We start from the raw sequence: 18,458 nt of genomic DNA on the forward strand, positions 1-18,458 counted from the left end.
TTTTTGCTGCAGATCTGATGATGTTCATTATAGACCGAAACCAGTAACCTGTTAACAAAAAGTTTGTGACCATAGATGTAAAGTAAAGGAAACGAATTGTAGTGATGTCTCACATGAAACTTGGAAATCTGCTGCTGAAACCTATCTTGTACTATAAGAAATTTATGGCGAAGACATTATGTCACGTTCGCGAGTTTTTGAGTAGTTCAAGTGTTTGCAAGATGGCCGAGAAGACGCTGAAAATGACTCACGCCCCGAACGCCCTTCAACAACAAACACGGGTGAAAATATCGGAAACTAGATAATCTGCTCGATCCGCCCGCCGGTCGAGTATTTTATCGATTGCTGAAACTGAACGAATTGACAAAGAATGGATAAGGCATAGTTTACACACGTGATAAAACTGTGTGCGATCGAATCTTGGTTTTTCACTTAAAATCCTGAAACTAAATACCAATTCCTGCCACCCAACTTCACCGAGATCGGAAAAGCTCGAATGAGCAAATCAAGATTCAAAGCGATGAAGATTTTTTTCTCTTTTTTTTTTCAATATTCCTGGAGTTGTGCATCTTCACTGGGTTCCTGAACGTCAAGCTGTTAGTCCACTTTACAACCTTGAGGGTCTTACTCTACTCCGTGAAAAAATAAGAAGAATTAAAGATCAGAATTGTGGAAGAACAAGACAACGCACCAACTCATCCGTGTAGTATGTTAAGAGCTTTCTATAGAAGTACACATCCCAGTGTTAGACCACCAACGCCATTTGCCTCACCTAGCACCATCTGACTGTCGTCTATTCGCCAAAGTCGAATCTACATGAAAGGAGCTACATTTCAGTCCGTTACACCAGTAAAGGGAGAAGGAGCACGTGTCATCAAAGAACTCACAAAGGAATATTTCTAGCAGTGTTTCGATCAATGGAAAGCTTGTGAAGAGCGTTGTATGGATACAGGAGGGGAGTGCATTGAGTGTGACAGTAATTAAACATGTATGTTTTTGTAATAAACGCGTTCCAGAAATGGTCCCTTTGTATCTTAGTCACACCTCGTACAACACAGTGACAAATATACGCACACTCGTAATTTTTTCGTTTCTCTTCAACTGAATAACTGTCCACTCATATACTGAGGGATATAAAGATTGCTATTTCAAGACTAATGCAAGCAAGCATTGTAAGAATCACTGGTTCCTGTTTAAGTTTTAGGTAACATAGTAACTTCTGAGGCTATTTACTCCTATTTAATTCTCACACGACTACAAGAATGAGTGACATACATATTAGTGTCAGTGGTTTTGAGAAATAGCTGAAATCGCTAAAGCTGAACACAGCTCCTGTGTCCGAAGGAGTCCTTATCAGCTTCTATGCCAAATTTGCGGCCGAGTTAGCCGTTCTGTTAACAGCCGGGTAGTTATAATTAAACTTTCCCTATCTAGCTTGTTATAACACGGAAACTAATTACACTACGAGTAACAAACTTGGTACATTACTGTCCAGAGTATGGGGTGCATGATGTCCATGCGTCGCAAGACCACCGTTGAGTTCTAACTATGACCACGAGGTACCGTGATCAGTCATCGTAATTCATAGTCTCTCACACCTGACTAGTCGCAGTGCACTTGTTGATGTGTCTACATGAGCTTGGACAAAAGGAGCAGGGCATTACCAACAGTAATGTTATCCGTACAAAATCCATATCGTCCAGCAGCTTGCACCACAGGGCTTACGAAGACGTGTTGACTTCGCTCTCCACCTTCTCGTAAGGATTGAAGTTGACGAGGGCTGGCCATGGACCATCCTATGGACAGACGAAGCTCATTTTTCTCCGACGTGTGAGACGAACACACAAATCTGTCGAATGTGGGGACTTTCACCTCCAGTCACTGTGCATGAAGTTCCTTTGTATGGTGAATGCGTCAATGTTGTGGCTTCACGGCTACCTTCATCACTGCACCATTCTTTTTTGAACAGGTTGGCGCTCAAGGACCAAAGACGTGCAGTGTGACTGACCTGCGTTACTGCGATATGCGTCGCCAGCATGTCATACCCGCCCTACAAGAGAGAGACGCATTGAATTCAACAGTTTTCGTGCAAGATGGGGCCCCACAGCACATCGCTCGTGAAGGTCACCTGCTTCTCTGAAACACATTTGGAAACGATCTAATTATCAGCCAATCGGTTTCAAGTGCTTGGCCGGCACGGTCACCTGTTTGCAATCCCTGTGATTATGGTTTTTGGCTACCCGAAGAACGAAGTTCACCGGGGCACATTGACACATGTGTTGATCTGAAGCGCAGCATATTGAGAGAGGCAGCCAAGATAAATACGGACATGCTTCGTTCTGCTGCGCAGAATGCAATCCTGCGCTTTCAGACTCTTCTGGACAGTGGTGGGCGCTATAATGAGCCCATTTTGTAACAGTAATGGTTCCGGTACGCAATGGTACGATGTACCGTAGCAGCACATTAAAACTGTTTCAGTTGAACTGATACTGCATTATTTCTATTCTCCATGTCCTTGACGTTAGCCGGCCGCGGTGGTCTAGCGGTTCAGGCGCTCAGTCCGGAACCGCGCGACTACTACGGTCGCAGGTTCGAATCCTGCCTCGGGCATGGATGTGTGTGATGTCCTTAGGTTAGTTAGGTTTAAGTAGTTCTAAGTTCTAGGGGACTGATGACCACAGATGTTAAGTCCCATAGTGCTCAGAGCCATTTGAACCATTTGAACCTTGACGTTGATGCTACCAAGTTTGGTCCTCGTACGGTAATTAGTTTCCGTGTTATAACGTGTTAAATAGGGACAGTTTAACTAGAACCAACCGGAATAAGCGGCTATCAAATGAAAATGAGACATAGAAACGACTGTGAAGATGCAGATAGGATTCGCGCACTAAGGGTTCCGTAGAAACTTAATTACGTACGTAGACATTCCGTTCTTTCCGGGAATCGAGAATATTCACGATTGTCGCTTGTATCGACATGGATACTGCCAAGATATTGGTCCCAGGGATTCCTAGACTTTCGATAATATTTTAATTTCGAGTTTCATGTCGGGTAACAAATGACAAAAGATATATTTTTTTCGTGTATCAGAATCAAAAATTAACTGTTTCCGCTATTTCCTTTCACCTGTACTGTGAAAGCTTACTTTTTGTCAAATTTCATGATTATAGGTCCATGACAAGTACACTATAGGTTTTGATAAGTAAGTTTTTGGGTATCAAAATATCATACATAACTAGCCGTATCCATCGACTGAAATGATTTAGAAGCTTAAAAGTTTTAAAGCGCCAAGGGACCATAGACATATGTGACATACACTTGAATGTAAAACGTCTACTCATTCCTGAGAGAAAAGGTTCTTAACAATCAAACAGACAGACGGACAAGAAAGTGCCTTTGTAAGGGTTCCGTTATTAAGACTGGGGCACGGAAACCCTAAACAGTAAGTAAACCATTTATTATTTCGAAAGTAATCGCCATAATTGTTAATATATTTATCCCAATGTGAGACAAGACCATCAATACCTTCGTGGAAAAGTGTTTGCAATTGCCTGCGAAACCGTGAGTGAACTGTAAAACCTCGCTTCTTGACAAATGTCATGATTCTATGTCTATGGGAAGTACCCTACAGGTGCCCGTCACGCTCCCCGCGCAGTAAGTAAACCATTTATTATTTCGAAAGTAATCGCCATAATTGTTAATATATTTATCCCAATGTGAGACAAGACCATCAATACCTTCGTGGAAAAGTGTTTGCAATTGCCTGCGAAACCGTGAGTGAACTGTAAAACCTCGCTTCTTGACAAATGTCATGATTCTATGTCTATGGGAAGTACCCTACAGGTGCCCGTCACGCTCCCCGCGCAGTCTAACGCGCTGCTTCCCGAGCGGGAAGGCGTGCCGGTCCCCAGCACGAATCCGTCCGGCGGATATTGTGGAGGTTCGGTGTGCCGGCCAACCTATGGAGTGTTTTAAGGCGGTTTTCCATCTGTCTCGGCGAATGCGGGCTGGTTCCCCTTATTCCACCTCAGTTACACTATGTCGACAATTGCTGCGCAAACACTGTCTCCACGTACGCGTGCACCATAATTACTCTACCACGCTAACATTTGGGGTTACAATCGTCTGGTACGAGACGTTCCCGGAGGGGTCCGCTGGATGTCGAACCGCACGATAACCTTGGATTCGGTGTGGAGCTGCGGTGGGGTGGGTGGACTGCTGTGGCCGGTTGTGGGGTTGTGAACTACTGAGGGCTAAGGCGGGACGAAGCTTCTCCATCGTTTCTTGGTCCCCGGTTTAATATATAATACACAATACACACACCCTGTACGTCCTCATGAGTGAGTTTTCGAGTATCAAAATACGTAACGTATGAAGCCTTATATTTTGACTGAACTGGTATAGGGCATCGATGGCCTTGATTGTCTTTCTTCAGCGCTCCAGAAATATCGAAATCGAGTGGGGAGAGATCGCGACTGTATGGAGAAGGTTTACAGGTTTCAAGCGAAATTTCTGCAGCGCACTCGAAAAAACCTTGGCAACGTGTGTGCGGGAATTGGGTCAAATGGCTCTGATCACTATGGGACTTAACAGCTGAGGTCATCAGTCCCCTAGAACGTAGAACTACTTAAACCTAACTAACCTAAGGACATCACACACATCCATGCCCGAGGCAGGATTCGAATCTGCGCGGGAATTATCCTGCGACAGAATGATGACGTCCGGGAAGCCCTTGCACATACTACCTACAATCCCGATCTCACCCTATGTAATTTCTTGAAGCCCTGAAGAAAAACATTCGCGGGCGGCGATTTACTTCGGTTGAAAAGGTGCACACCTGCATACAGTCATTGTTCCGTAGGCAGCCGCAAACATATCTCCGTGAAGGAACTGACCGTCTTATCTCACAGTAGGAAAAGTGTATTAACACCTCCGGCGATTACTTTCGTAACAATAAACCGTTTGCTTACTGTTTTCCATGTGTCACTTTTTCATTTGACTGCCACTTATGCAATCTACCTCAGAACCATCGAACAAGAAACCACTGCCAATAACTGGAAAAAAGCACTAGTCACACCCATCTACAAGAAGAGTAGCAGAAGTAATCTACTAATGTGCGGTATCCTTAACAACAGTTTGTTATAGAATCTTTGAATACAGTTTGAGCTCAAACTTAATGACTTCTCTCCAACAGAATGACTTCCTCCATATCGACCAACGTGTATTCCGAAAACATTGATCATGCGAAACCCAACTCAATTTTCTCACCTGACGTCCTGAAAGCCATGGATCAAGGCACTCAAATACATGCCCAATTTCTCTATTTTTGAAAACATTTGACTCGGTGCCACACTTACGCTGATTATCAAAACTACGATCGTATGGAGTGAGAGAAAAAATTTGTAAATGAATTGAGAATTTATTGATTAGGACATAGCATGTTATTTATCCTGGATGGAGAGTCATCGACAGATGTAGAAGTGAGTACGGCTGTACCCCAGGGCTGTTCTTACTCTTGCTATCCATGTTGTATGTTAATGGCCTTGCAGAGAATATTAAAAGTAATCTCAGACTTTTAACAGATGATCCAGTTATCTACAATGAAGTACTGTCTCAATATAGCTGTCTGTCTCGATAAGAATTCAACATGATGCAAAAATTGGCAACTAACTTTAAATGTTCAGAAATGAAAAATGCTGCACTTCACAAAACGAAAGAGCGAGTTATTGTGTGACTCGCTATCAAAGACTCACATTGGAATCGGAAAATTCATACAAATACCTGGGTGTAACACATTGTGGAGACATGAAATGGAACTCCACATAGGCTCTATACTAAACTCCTCCCGAACAGACCATGAAGGCCCAACGGTACCGACCGACCGCCGTGTCATCCTCAAACCACAGGCGTCACTGGAAGCGGATATGGAAGGCCATGTGGTCAGCACACCGCTCTGCTGGCCGTATGTCAGTTTACGAGACCGGGGCCGCTACTTCTCAATCAAGTAGCTCCTCAGTTTGCCTCACAAGGGCTGAGTGCACCCCGCTTGCCAACAGCACTCCTCAGACCGGATGGTCACCCATCCAAATGCTAGCCCAGCCCGACAGCGCTCCGGTGATCTGACGGGAACCGGTGTTACCACTGCGACAAGGCCGTTGGCCCACATAGGCTCACTTGTAGGCAAACCACTCGACATATTTCGGTATTACTACTCGAGTCCCGGGACCCCTACAAAAATGGGACTAACGGGGAAAGGTGAAAGTGTACAGAGAAATGCAGCACGATTGGCCACAGGTTCGTTTGACCCACTGTCGAAGGGACGACGCACTGCGCCAGGAATATTACGTACTACATGGCGCAAAACGCCTGCCCCTAGGAAACCCGAATTGCCGGCCGGTGTGGCCGTGCGGTTCTAAGCGCGTCAGTTTGGAACCGCGTGATCGCTACGGTCGCAGGTTCGAATCCTGCCTCGGGCATGGATGTGTGTGATGTCCTTAGGTTAGTTAGGTTTAAGTAGTTCTAAGTTCTAGGGGACTGATGACCTCAGTCGTTAAGTCCCATAGTGCTCAGAGCCATTTGAACCATTTGAAACCCGAATTAAACGTGAATTTCAAATAACGTCGTGCTTACAATCCTTTCAGGAGAAGCGGTTATCTCCAAACTGTGTCACTCTTTAAAAGTTTCAGGCAGCTACTGGCTGCTATGTATGTTATTGAGGCTAACGAGAACATCATGAAGATGATGTTACAGAAATGTTGGAGAACAGAATTGGCAGACACTTGATGCTATGACGCTAACAATACCAAAAAAGCCAATTTTCAAAGCTTCAAGAACCAGCGAAATGTATAACGACCCCTTACATACCGCTTCCATAGAGGTCATGATGACAGGCTCAGATTAATTACAGTCTGCACAGAGGCATTTAAATAGTCGTTCTTTCCGCGCTGAGTATCTGAATGGATAGGGAAGTATTCATAATAACCGATACAACGGGTAACAACCTCTGCCACGCACTTCACAGTGGTTTTCAGAGTATGGACGCAGATGTAGATCTAGAAAACGTTGGCTAGGGAAAGCGTCTTGCGCGCGAAAATGGCAGGAGTCGGTTACGAGCTGTCGCACTGAGCGGACGTGGCTTTGGATTCCGAGATATGATGCAGATTTGTATTAAAGCTCACGAAAGCACTAGCAGCGCTTAGAGTTGGGATAATAACTGGTTGAATGGATTCACTAGCAATGGTCGCCTACTGGAAATCTTCAGATTCACACAACCCGGATCTAAAGACTTCACAATTGCACAGGTCACACCAGTACACAGGAAAGGAAATCCAGGTAACCTGCTGAATTATATCCTCATATAATTGAAATAAATTTCCAACTCGATTCTGAAACAGGTATTGTGTTCCAAAAATATCAAATACTCCGAAGAACACGATTTATTGACACCTAATCAGCATGTACTCACAAAATATCGTTTTTGTGAACCAAACTTGCTCTTTATTTGCACGAAGTGATGAGTGCTGGCGACAATAGATCTCAAGGTGATTCGATAACTTTAATTTCCAGAAGGGTTTTGGAACAGTTCTTCACAAGCAGCTTGTAATCAAATTGCGTTCCTGTGAATCACAGTGTTAGATGTGCAATTTCGTATCACAAGAGTCACATTTCGTAGTAACTGACAGCAAGTCGTACAGCGAAACAGAAGCTATGACCGAGATTCCGCAAGGAAGCTTCATATGCCTTCTGTTGTTCTCTATCTACCTAAACGTTTTAGGAGACATTCTGAACAGCCCTCGCAGAATTTTTACCGTCTAGCGGTCATCAGAAGATCTAGACGTATCTCACAATTATTTACCTAAAGAATTGCATGGTTATGGAAGTTGCACCTGACGCTGAGCATTAAAAATTATGAGGTCCTTCACGTGAAATAATAAAATATTGCTGCTTGCATTGCGAAAGAATCCAAAATGCGTTGTGTGCAGAAGTGGACTGGCGAAATAACGAACGACGAGACATCAAGACAAGGGTCAATGGCGGCACGTCTCGTGGTAGTTGCTGAGTAAAGCTGTGTTTTCCTTGGAGCAGGAATTTTGCACCGCGCGAACAGGATACGGTGTTTTCCATCGATTGGACAACAAAACTTAAAATACGTTGCGGAATTTTGTATTCCCAGAAGACGAAACCGCAAGCGTGTTAACTATTCAGTCCACACGTGCAAACAACACGGTCTGGACACTGCTTCAATTAACAGTTTATCTTTCTTGGCAATGACGCGCAATCATAGCTTTTTAGCACACTTAATATCGATTTGCACACAAACTTTTTCTGGCTTGAAGCAACTGCTTTAATAGAACGTATAATGCATTAGACTCGTCAACAACCAGTAGGCCTGTCACGCATGACGGAAAGTGCTGCCTCATACTCATTGCATTCCGTCGGAAAACAAGTTCATTGTTTCGTCACTGTCGAAAGGACGACGCACTGCGCCAGGAGTATTACGTACTACATGGCGCAAAATGTCTTTCGTGAAAATTTCATTTTACATTTACGGGGGAATTTATCTCCATGTAGGGAACTGCTCGACCAGATAGTCTAATCAGTTATCCATTCTATAATGACTGATCTCTGACTTTGAGCAGGTATTCTGGCTATATCGCATCACGAACATCGATGTACTGTACCTTTTCGGAATCTCGGAACTGTCTTATTTCATTTGGGGAACGAATATTACATTTTAGTTGAAAAGGGAGCGACATACGCGATAATGTTTAAGAGATCAGATATGTTTCCGAGGATTTTTCTGGTGCGTGTCATCTTTGAGGAGTCATAGAAGCCAGACCGTAATTGGTATACCAGTCAGGTTCCTCTCAGAGTATGCAGACTCAATAGCGCCTTTCTTAGCAATCATATACAACCGCTCACTTGACGAAAAGTCTGTTCCTAAAGACTGGAAAGTAGCACAGCTCAACCAATATCCAAGAAAGGAAATAGGAGTAACCCATTGAATTACAGACTCATATCACTGACCTCAATTTGCAGTAGAATTTTGGAGCATATACTGTACTCGAACATTATGAATCACCTTGAAGAAAATTACTTATTGATACATCACCAACACGGATTCAGAAAATATCGCTCTTCTGCAACGCAGATAGCTCTTTATTCCCATGAAGTAATGAGTGCTGTCGACAAGGGATCTCAGATCGATTCCATATTCCTAGATTTCCAGAAGGCTTTTGATACCGTTCCTCAAAATCTACTATTAATCAAATTGTGTGCATACGGAGTATCGTCTCAGTTGTGTGACTGGATTCATGATTTCCTCTCAGAGAGGTCGCAGTTCGTAGTGATAGACGGTAAATCATAGAGTACAGCAGAAGTGATATCCGGCATTCCGCAAGGTAGTGTCATGGGCCCTCTGCTGTTCCTGATTTATATAAATGATGTAGGTGATAATCTGAGCAGCCCCCTTAGATAGTATGCAGATAATGCTGTAATTTACTGTCTTATTAAATCATCAGACAATCAATTCCAATTACAAAATGATCTAGAGAGAATTTCTGTATGGTGCGAAAAGTGGCAATGAGCACTAAACAAAGAAAAGTGCGAGGTCATCCACATGGGTACCAAAAGAAATTTTGGGTATACGATAAATCGCACAAATCTAAGGGCTGTCAATTCGACTAAACACCTAGAAACTACAATTGCGAGCAACTTAAATTGGAAAGACCACATTGATAATATTGTGACGAAGGCGAAACGAAGACTGCGCTTTGTTGGCAGAACACTTAGAAGATACGACAAGCCCGCTAAAGAGACAGCCTACATTACACTTGTCCGTCCTCTGCTGGAATATTGCTGCGCGGTATGAGATCCTTACCAGGTAAGATTGACGGAGGAGATCGAAAAACTGCAAAGAAGCGCAGCTCGTTTAGTGTTATCGCGCAATAGGGTGAGAGTGTCACTGATATGATAGGCGAGTTGGGATGGCAGTCACTGAAACAATGGCGGTTTTCTTTGCAGCGAGATCTATTTACGAAATTTCGATCACCAACTTTCTCTTCCTAATGCGTAAATACACTCCTGGAAATGGAAAAAAGAACACATTGACACCGGTGTGTCAGACCCACCATACTTGCTCCGGACACTGCGAGAGGGCTGTACAAGCAATGATCACACGCACGGCACAGCGGACACACCAGGAACCGCGGTGTTGGCCGTCGAATGGCGCTAGCTGCGCAGCATTTGTGCACCGCCGCCGTCAGTGTCAGCCAGTTTGCCGTGGCATACGGAGCTCCATCGCAGTCTTTAACACTGGTAGCATGCCGCGACAGCGTGGACGTGAACCGTATGTGCAGTTGACGGACTTTGAGCGAGGGCGTATAGTGGGCATGTGGGAGGCCGGGTGGACGTACCGCCGAACTGCTCAACACGTGGGGCGTGAGGTCTCCACAGTACATCGATGTTGTCGCCAGTGGTCGGCGGAAGGTGCACGTGCCCGTCGACCTGGGACCGGACCGCAGCGACGCACGGATGCACGCCAAGACCGTAGGATCCTACGCAGTGCCGTAGGGGACCGCACCGCCACTTCCCAGCAAATTAGGGACACTGTTGCTCCTGGGGTATCGGCGAGGACCATTCGCAACCGTCTCCATGAAGCTGGGCTACGGTCCCGCACACCGTTAGGCCGTCTTCCGCTCACGCCCCAACATCGTGCAGCCCGCCTCCAGTGGTGTCGCGACAGGCGTGAATGGAGGGACGAATGGAGACGTGTCGTCTTCAGCGATGAGAGTCGCTTCTGCCTTGGTGCCAATGATGGTCGTATGCGTGTTTGGCGCCGTGCAGGTAAGCGCCACAATCAGGACTGCATACGACCGAGGCACACAGGGTCAACACCCGGCATCATGGTGTGGGGAGCGATCACCTACACTGGCCGTACACCACTGGTGATCGTCGAAGGGACACTGAATAGTGCACGGTACATCCAAACCGTCATCGAACCCATCGTTCTACCATTCCTAGACCGGCAAGGGAACTTGCTGTTCCAACAGGACAATGCACGTCCGCATGTATCCCGTGCCACCCAACGTGCTCTAGAAGGTGTAAGTCAACTACCCTGGCCAGCAAGATCTCCGGATCTGTCCCCCATTGAGCATGTTTGGGACTGGATGAAGCGTCGTCTCACGCGGTCTGCACGTACAGCACGAACGCTGGTCCAACTGAGGCGCCAGGTGGAAATGGCATGGCATGCCGTTCCACAGGACTACATCCAGCATCTCTACGATCGTCTCCATGGGAGAATAGCAGCCTGCATTGCTGCGAAAGGTGGATATACACTGTACTAGTGCCGACATTGTGCATGCTCTGTTGCCTGTGTCTATGTGCCTGTGGTTCTGTCAGTGTGATCATGTGATGTATCTGACCCCAGGAATGTGTCAATAAAGTTTCCCCTTCCTGGGACAATGAATTCACGGTGTTCTTATTTCAATTTCCAGGAGTGTATTTTGTTGACACCCATCTACGTAGGGAGAAATGATCATCATAACTCTGCCTCGTGATGGCTGGGTGTTGTGTGATGTCCTTAGGTTAGTTAGGTTTAAGTAGTTCTAAGTTCTAGGGGACTGATGACCATAGATGTTAAGTCCCATAGTGCTCAGAGCCATTTGAACCATTTTTTTGATCATCATAAGAAAATAAGAGAAATCAGAGCTCGAACGGAAAGATTTAGGTGTTCCTTTTTCCCACGCGGCATTCGAGAGTGGAATGGTAGAGAAGTAGTATGAAAATGGTTCGATGAACCCTCTACCAAGCACTTAAATGTGAATTGCAGAGTAACCATGTAGGTGTAGATGTAGATTAGGGGAAACATTTATTTTCGCCCTTTGAAGATATTACGTTTTCTATTTCCCTTATTTTCTGATTATTCGTTTCACCGCTACATTTTCAAAAGCCAGACACTGAGACTGTGCTTCCCTATTGCGGCGGAAGACACACGGGTGGAAAGCTTAATTTTTTTTTTTTTTTTTTTGTTGGTTACATCAATTGTCATTACTAACGAACAGTCCCAGTGTTTGTCAGTTAAGTTTTCGTAAAGCAACTGCGTAAATAACTCCAGTCTATGCAAAGCTCCAAGAGAGCGCACTTGTTACTGCAGCACGCTGCCACTGTTGTAATGCTGCAATAAGCGTCTTTTGATCGGTGAAGGATGGCAACTTCGTACTCTTCGTTTTTAGTGCCCAGTTCTTGCACGTTGTCTCTGGCCAGCAACAGTTAGATGATAGACTGAGCTAATGAGTGAACTAGTTGGCGACCATGTGATGTGTCCACGCCATCCGAGTCTCCATTCTTGCATCTGCTCATTGACTGTAGTCACTCCAGCTAGTTGTCGGACCGTTGTATTCTTGATACGGTTACGCATGGAAATAGGGAAATGCCTAATGATCTCTGTAACTGCATTACCATGGCGTTTAGTGAGTGCTGAGCACGTCTAAGTGTGTTCCAGCTCTCGGTATTATATACTGCAACTGGTCTCACCAATGTGCGGCATATCTTTTATGTTAGGTGGTTAGGCACCTTCGTATCATGAAGAATACCAGCCACGTCTCTGAATCTTATCCAGGTCCATTTTTAGTCCTGCTGTCACGTCCTCATTTACATTGCCATAACTCTGTAGTCAAGAACATAGATGTCGGAATGCGTCCACACTAGTAACAAAAGTTCCATCAACTTGTACAGTTCCAGGAGATGGAATAGTTTCGCAGTATTCAGCGTTCTGGATGTTTAAACGGAGGCCAGTTCTTTCTAGATGATCATGGACTTTAATTCAAGATCCTCCCTGATATCCACCGCAAACAATACGTAATCAAGCCGGCGAAAGTGGCCGTGCGGTTAAAGGCGCTGCAGTCTGGAACCGCAAGACCGCTACGGTCGCAGGTTCGAATCCTGCCTCGGGCATGGATGTTTGTGATGTCCTTAGGTTAGTTAGATTTAACTAGTTCTAAGTTCTAGGGGACTAATGACCTCAGCGGTTGAGTCCCATAGTGCTCAGAGCCAATACGTAATCAACAAGGAACAATGGAAAGTAAATGTTGCTCAGCGATTTTGGCAGCATAGCATTGGCAACCACGTGCTGCAAAAAACGAAAACGCAAATAAATGAAACATGAGATATGAGCAATTTATGTAAATTTATCCGTATGGAAACGTAACAGTTGTGAAGGGCAACAATACTATTCCATTTACGCATTTCGTTTTGTTCATACTTGTTACCCCAGTAGCTGAATGGCCGGCACGGTACCTCAGCGTGTTCGGTTAGAGGGTTAGCTGCCCTCTGTAATAAAAAAACTGAGTTAATAGATCAACTACGAACTGAAACGGGTGTTTTGCGACGTCCGCCCCGAGCAAATACAACGAACGAAAACGAACAAAATGAGATTTTAAAAAGAAATGGTCAGCGCGACAGACTGTCAATCCTAAGGGCCCGGGTTCGATTCCCGGCTGGGTCGAAGATTTTCTCCGCTCAGAGACTAAGAGTTATGTTTTCCTAATCATCATCATTTCATCCCCATCGGCGCGCAAGTCGCCGAAGTGGCGTTAAAACGAAAGTCTTGCACCTGGATAACGGTCTACCCGACGGGAGGCCCTAGTCAAACGACATTTTATTTATTTATCATTAGGCAGATTGTGGGAATCTACATCCGCAAATATTATGACAAAGCGTCTAACCAGAAAGCAACTAAAACCCACCTGTAAGAAAGAATGGTTGTATCTTTAAACTGTTAACGAAATTACGATCTGGCTTTAATGACTCCTCAAATTAGACACTCAGCGAAAAGTTCTCGAAGGAGTACGCTTTCTCTTAAATATCACCGCGTATGTCACCCACTTTTCAACTAAAATGTAATATTATCAAATAAAATAAATGTAAACCTTTCCAATTTTTCCCGCAAGGTACAATACATCGACGTAGATCATTCACTTTAAGCGAAACGTTAGTTATAAGTCGAGAGGTCAATCATTATGAAATGGGTAGCAGTACCAGTCTCGTGTTTAACCATCTGTCCTCACAGCGCTTGTTTGTTGTGGTGTTGCAGCTGGTGGCGATCCAGGGGTTCTGCAAGTCGACGCGGGAGTACTGCCCGCCGGGCGTGCCGGGGTCTCCAGGTCCTCAGGGGCCGCCCGGACTGCACGGCCAGCCCGGCGCCAAGGGCGACCGCGGAGAGCGGGGGTTCCCCGGCGAGCCCGGCTCCAGGGGACTCCCCGGCGTGGCGGGGTTGCCCGGTCCCCGCGGCCCCAAGGGCGAACTCGGCTACCCTGGTGAGTGAGCGCCTCACCCTGCTCTCTGCCTACGCTATGTCATAACATGCCCTGTCCAATCATATATCAACTTTTGATTACCCTGACCTTTTCCGTTATTGTTATATTTGTAGATCGGTAACTGATATATCATTTCTTCTGGAAATAGTAGCTGCATAGTATCACTTTTTATTTTATGTATTTATACCTCATTTCTTTGTAACTAGCATCGGGGTCGTAATCTTATTCTCAGGCACTCCTCCTAATAATTGGTCAATCTGTCAAATTGCAACCCAAACTGATGATTTCTTTTAAACTGTGCAGTACTCATAGTGTGCCAGTAGTTTTCTACAGTTGTTTGTTGCAATGGCTATAGAGGGTGGTCCACTGATCGTGAGCAGGCCAAATCTCTCACGAAATAAGCATCATACGAAAAAACTACAAAGAACGAAACTCATCTAGGTTCAAGGGGGAAACCAGATGGCGCCATGGTTGGCCCGCTAGATGCCGCAGCCATAGGTCAAACGGATATCAACTGCATTTTTTAAAAAATAGGAATCCCCATTTTTCTTACACATTCGTGTAGTACGTAAAGAAATATGAATGTTTTAGTTGGACCACTTTTATCGCTTTGTGATAGATGGCGCTGTAATAGTCACAAACGTATAAGCACGTGGTATCACGTAACATTCCGCCAGTGCGGACGGCATTTGCTTCGTGATACATTACTCGTGTTAAAATCGACCGTTTACCACTTGCGGAAAAGGTCGATATCGTGTTGATGTATGACTATTGTGATCAAAATGCCCAACGGTTGTGTGGTATGTATACTGCTCGGTATCCTGGACGACATCATCCAAGTGTCCGGACCGTTCGCCGGATAGTTACGTTATTTAAGGAAACAGAAAGTGTTCAGCCACATTTGAAACGTCAGACACGACCTGCAACAAATGATGATGCCCAAGTAGGTGTTTTAGCTGCTGTCACGGCTAATCCGCACATCAGTAGCAGACAAATTGCGCGAGAATCGGGAATCTCAAAAACGTCGGTGTTGAGAATGCTACATCAAACTCGATTGCACCCGTACCGTATATCTAAGCACTAGGAATTGCATGGTGACGACTCTGAACGTCGTATACAGTTCTCCTATTAGGCACAAGAGAAATTACGGGACGATGACAGATTTTTGCACGCGTTCTATTTAGCGACGAAGCGTCATTCACCAACAGCGGTAACATAAACCGGCATAATATGCACTATTGGGCAACGTAAAATCCACGATGGCTGCGACAAGTGGAACATCAGCGACCTTGGCGAGTTAATGTACGGTGCGGCATTATGGAAGGAAGGATAATTGGCCCCCATTTTATCGATGGAAATCTAAATAGTACAATGTATGCTGATTTCCTATGTAATGTTCTACCTATGTTCCCACAAGATGTTTCACTGCATGACAGAATGTCGATGTACTTCCAATATGATGGATGTCCGGCACATAGCTCACCCGCGATTTAAGCGCTATTGAATAGCATATTTCATGACAGGTGGTTTGTTCGTCGAAGCACAATACCATGGCCCGCAAGTTCACCGTATCTGACGTCCCCGGATTTCTTTCTGTGGGGAAAGTTGAAGGATATTTGCTATCGTGATCCACCGACAACACCTAACAAACACGCGTCAGCGCATTGTCACTGCGTGCGCGAACATTTACGGAAGGCGAACTGCTCGCTATTGAGAGGAATGTCGTTACACGTATTGCCAAATGCATTGAGGTTGACGGACATCATTTTGAGCATTTATTGCATTAATGTGGTATTTACAGGTAATCACGCTGTAACAACATGCGTTCTCAGAAATGATAAGTTCACAATGGTACATGTATCACATTGGAACAACCGAAATAAAATGTTCAAACGTACCTACGTTCTGTATTTTAATTTAAAAAACCTACCTGTTACCAACAGTTCGTCTAAAATTATGAGCCATACGTTTGTGACTATTACAGCGCCATCTATCACACAGCGAAAAAAGTGGTCCAACTAAAACATTCATATTTCTTTACGTACTACACGAATATGTAATAAAAAGTGGGGGTTCCTATTTAAAAAAACGCAGTTGATATCCGTTTGACCTATGGCAGCGCCATCTATGGGGCCAACCACAGCGCCATCTGGTTTCCTCCTTCAAGCTAGACAAGGTTCTTTCTTTGTAGTTTTTTCTTTTTCACGCTTATTTTGTGAGATATTTGGCCCGGTCACGATCAATGGACCGCCCTGTATAGGCATCTTTCACTTGCTTATACTCAGAAATTGCCCTTCCTACCCTTCTTTTCATAGCATGCACTTGGCTTGAAGTCACGGAGGTTTCAACTTAAACTTGTAGGGCCTGAAAGTCGACAGCGTCAACTGATTGTCACAGAGAGATGCATTTTGCCTTGTCGCTAAGTTCTTTGCATTGTGTTTTGTCGGGCTGTATCGTAACCTAGTGGCATTTAATAGAGCGAAGTTTTCTGTATGTTAAAGGTGTCTATTAACGAAGTGTTTGTGCATTCACTTTGCATCAGTGCATCATCCAAAAATCCTACCAGCTGTTATATTTACTCTGGAAGACATGTAGAAGCCCATATGATCGTCTTTTGCTCAACTTACATGAACTTGACACATAGAAAACACTGTACGATATCTAAATTTCACTTAAGTAGTGTTATGGACACTTCATCACTAAATAGTGGCAGTACCCAGAAGAAGCATTATTGAATAACAGAATTTTCTGTAACTAATGTTAGTTTTGTGATTGTTACTGACTGATATGGGGAACTGTTCTTTCCACAACTGTCATAGTTAGAATTAGGTACAGCTGCAGGTACTTTGTACTAAAATTATTATACAGCACAAGTAACCATTGTACATCCATGTTTAGAGGTTTGACAGCTCTTGAAAGGTTCGCTACCGATAAGAAGGCTCATGTTTTTTCTAAGCAGCAGCCATACAATCACGATTTGCTGAGAGGTAGCAGCACTGTTTGTCACGAGATCACACAAAATCGAATAAGAGAAATTAGAGATAACATTGGCCTAAATGGAAGTGTAACAATCACGGATATATACACTCTCTGCGTGGTGAATGATGGATAATAAATAAACTCCTCCCCCTATCACAAAGTGATGCGTGATGTCAGTCAGTAGCATCAGTAGCACAAGCACAAACAACATCGTTTGGTTGCAAATGTGCCCGTAATGACACACTGTGAGATGACAGAGTCAAATTCCCGTTATGTTTGCAACAAGCGTCGACTGCAGTTTCTCTGTATTTGGAGTACAAAAGAGCACGGCGTACATATTTCTGTAAAACTGTGCAAATTGTACTGTGCCTACCTAGACCAGGACTCAATCAATCCATTAGCCACGTGAAGCTCATGTTTGTCGCGCCAACACTGATTATTGTACTGAAAGTCAGATGGCAGAATTAAAATAAAAACTAAAGATCAATATCGACTCATCCCAAGCCCTAGAAACTTACGCGTGCAAACGCCTGGCTTGGCTCCGATCACTCAGATTAGATGCAGTTTTTTTGTGGTGTAGACGTTATCCCTTTCTCTGTGTTATCTCGGGAAATCAGGGTTCGACGGACGGGTTTAGTGACACCTCTGAACGGTCAAAGGGACTGTGTCTGTGATTCAATATCCACAGTCAACGTCTATATTCAGGAGATCTGGGAACTGGGGTGATGAAAAACTTTTTTTGATGTGTGTTTTTCTCCTGTACTATGCCATTGAAACGAATGTTAATTTTGCTAATCTGTCTTCGGTTCGATGACTCCAGAAAAATGGATGGTAGACTGAAAACCGATCCTACAGTTGCAGTTTCGCACTATTTAATTCACTTCTAAGAAACAGTCACGCCTGCTGATGCTTTGAAGAAAAATTCTGTACTGGCGAAACGTTGCTAGGATTTTATGGACGATTCAGATTTAAAGTGTAAATGGTATCAAAATTTTGAATTCAAAATAATGATACTATGTGACACCAGAACACATTATCTCCTAGCTGCCCACATATGTACTGACAAAGGCAGCGAAGGGATGGGACTGTCGTCTGAGAAGAAGAAATTATTGATACCATCACAGAATTCAATTTGACTGTCAAAACCTGTTGAAGGTACTTGGA

At 44.4% G+C, this 18,458-nt stretch overlaps 1 protein-coding gene across 1 annotated transcript in view; it reads left to right on the plus strand.

Annotated features, from left to right (window-relative positions):
• LOC124616259 overlaps positions 1-18,458 on the plus strand; it is a 932,810-nt gene that overhangs the window by 506,057 nt on the left and 408,295 nt on the right. The window contains exon 5 of the mRNA XM_047144563.1: positions 14,093-14,315. Within this exon, the coding sequence (XP_047000519.1) occupies positions 14,093-14,315 (223 nt within the window). The remainder of the gene's footprint in view (positions 1-14,092; positions 14,316-18,458) is intronic.

This window comes from Schistocerca americana, chromosome 5 (genome assembly GCF_021461395.2).
Source record: "Schistocerca americana isolate TAMUIC-IGC-003095 chromosome 5, iqSchAmer2.1, whole genome shotgun sequence".
Lineage (NCBI taxonomy): Eukaryota > Metazoa > Arthropoda > Insecta > Orthoptera > Acrididae > Schistocerca > Schistocerca americana.